The sequence below is a fragment of the Arachis ipaensis genome, chromosome B10 (genome assembly GCF_000816755.2).
Source record: "Arachis ipaensis cultivar K30076 chromosome B10, Araip1.1, whole genome shotgun sequence".
NCBI classification, from domain to species: domain Eukaryota; kingdom Viridiplantae; phylum Streptophyta; class Magnoliopsida; order Fabales; family Fabaceae; genus Arachis; species Arachis ipaensis.
Window position 1 is genome coordinate 118174669 of NC_029794.2, and position 2178 is coordinate 118176846.

General features: G+C 38.4%; 1 protein-coding gene across 2 annotated transcripts in view; it reads left to right on the forward strand.

The window, feature by feature from the left end:
* The window catches only part of LOC107623837 (GTP-binding protein At2g22870), a gene marked incomplete in the record, with an annotated part of 4033 nt that continues 1938 nt past the window's right edge, over positions 84–2178 (forward strand). The window contains 4 exon segments of one of the 2 annotated variants that reach the window (XM_021113254.1): positions 84–491; positions 571–733; positions 1611–1680; positions 2110–2178. In XM_021113254.1, the coding sequence (XP_020968913.1) occupies positions 159–491; positions 571–733; positions 1611–1680; positions 2110–2178 (635 nt within the window). 2 annotated transcript variants of the gene reach the window in all.

Here is a 2178-nt window from a genome sequence, read left to right on the forward strand (position 1 = left end):
AAACAACATACTTTATTCTAAAATAATAACAAAAGTTAGAAAAAAAAGAGTGTAATTAATTATGTATCGACGACCTTCAAGATACGTATTATTTGGTGGGATATTTTTGTTTAGCCAGCAGGTGGATAGGCACGGTGCTGCGAGAGAGTAGAGAAGACATGGTACTCCTTCACCTCCCCAAACTCCCTTCAACCATTCTAACTCCGCTATCCTCTTCTCCCATCTTTCTCCGCACTCATTTCCTAAACCCAAATCCAAACGCAACCAAAACCCCTCGCCCCCTTTTACTATTCTCCACCCTAACCCTTCCCGCCTCCGAACCCACACCGATAGACCCTCACACACCCGAACCCACCCCCCACCTCCAACTCCCTCTCCACAAGCTCTTCGTTCCCCCCGAAACCCATGTCCCCCTCGACACCCCTACCCTCACCGCCAGAATCCTCAAGGGCTCCAACATTCTGCTCAGCAACTACGCCACCGACTCTCAGGTTTATCAATCAATCAATTATGAATTAAGTCAGTCAGTCACGCTTTGTGGTTTGTTATTATTGTTATCGCTATTGCCAGGTGGCGCAAGCGGAGTTCGTCAAGAGCAGTGTTAGGACCGAGGACTGCCCCTCCGATGGCCTCCCTGAGTTTGCTCTCGTTGGACGCTCCAATGTCGGCAAATCCTCGCTCCTCAATTCCCTCGTTCGCCGCAAGAAGCTCGCATTGACCTCCAAGAAACCAGGTCTCTATCAGCTCTGCTAATTCAATTCGATAGCTTTAAATTATGCTTAGATAAAGCGAGTTCAACTAGATTAGTCAATGCCTAGTATACTCTTAACAAGTAGTGTTTGGATTCGATCGGAGACGGTTAGAGAGACAAGGTTTTACAACAATAATAGTAGAACTTTATATCTAGCGTCCCTCTTTTTTGGAGGTACTGCAAATGAGTTGAAAATCGAACCTATGGTATGTATCTTGTAACTTTATTTTGAAAATGCATAAATTATCTTAAAAATCATCCTGAGATAGCAACAATTTTAAGTTTTTGCCACTATTCCTCGCTCCAAACATTTTTTGGACCCAATACCTCTGTCACCTTTGTCTCAGGATAGTAAGCAAAAGCTACCTTAATATGTGATTTAGGCATATAAGAAGGAAAATCTAAGGGCGTGTTTGGTTTTGCGTTTTTCATTTTTCAGTTTTCATTTTTCAGTGTTTTCCGTTTTCGGATACGGATTTTGTGAAGGAAAAAAAAAAAGAAAACAATAAAAATAATAAAATTCTATGTTCTGTTTCCACATCCTGATATCTTTCTTTCTTTCACAAAATTTTGAAAATGGAAAACACTAAAAGTGAAAAAAAAAATAGAAAATGAAAATGCTAACCAAACTAATTCTGAGTTGCTTCAATAAGGTCATAACTAACCAGAGTGTGTGCCATTTGTTAACATGTTCGTCTTCATGATAGGAGTGTTCAAGTTGATCATTTCATGGAATTTCAAATCGGTGAAATATAGTAGAGAAATTTGCTGAATTTTTTTTATCGGCGATTGAGTTTTTTCCTTGTTTGTTGTGTTTGTTGACAATATTAAATTGCCTATATTCATTTTCTTTTTGCAGGCAAAACACAATGCATTAACCATTTTCGGATTAATGATAGCTGGTACCTGGTTGATTTGCCTGGATATGGGTATGGCTTGCTACTATACCATCTATACATACTCATTTACGCTGTACTTTTTTTTTCTTACTCGATATATAAAGATTGCGCCTTTCCTACTTGCTTAAGATGGGAAAAAATGGAGACTAATATCTGATATGTAAAGACTCATTAATACAATCCGTAAAATCTTATTTATGAAAGTTGTATGTGAGACTGTGGAGCAGTAGAAGGCCATCATATTTAACTTCTGATAGATAAATTTTATGAGCTTTGAAATAAGTTTATATGGTATTGTTTAAATTTCATTATAGGGCCTTTTTCCAGGCTATGTTATCCATTCTAGCTATGGAAAATCGAAATTCTCAATTTCTGTTTCTGGACTATTAATGTTGAACAATGAGTAATATTACCTCGTTGACTTGGAAGGCATTTATAGCAATTCTGTCTCGTCATCAGGTATGCATCTGCACCGCAGGAGCTTAGAATGGATTGGGAAAAATTCACCAAGGACTATTTTCTTAACCG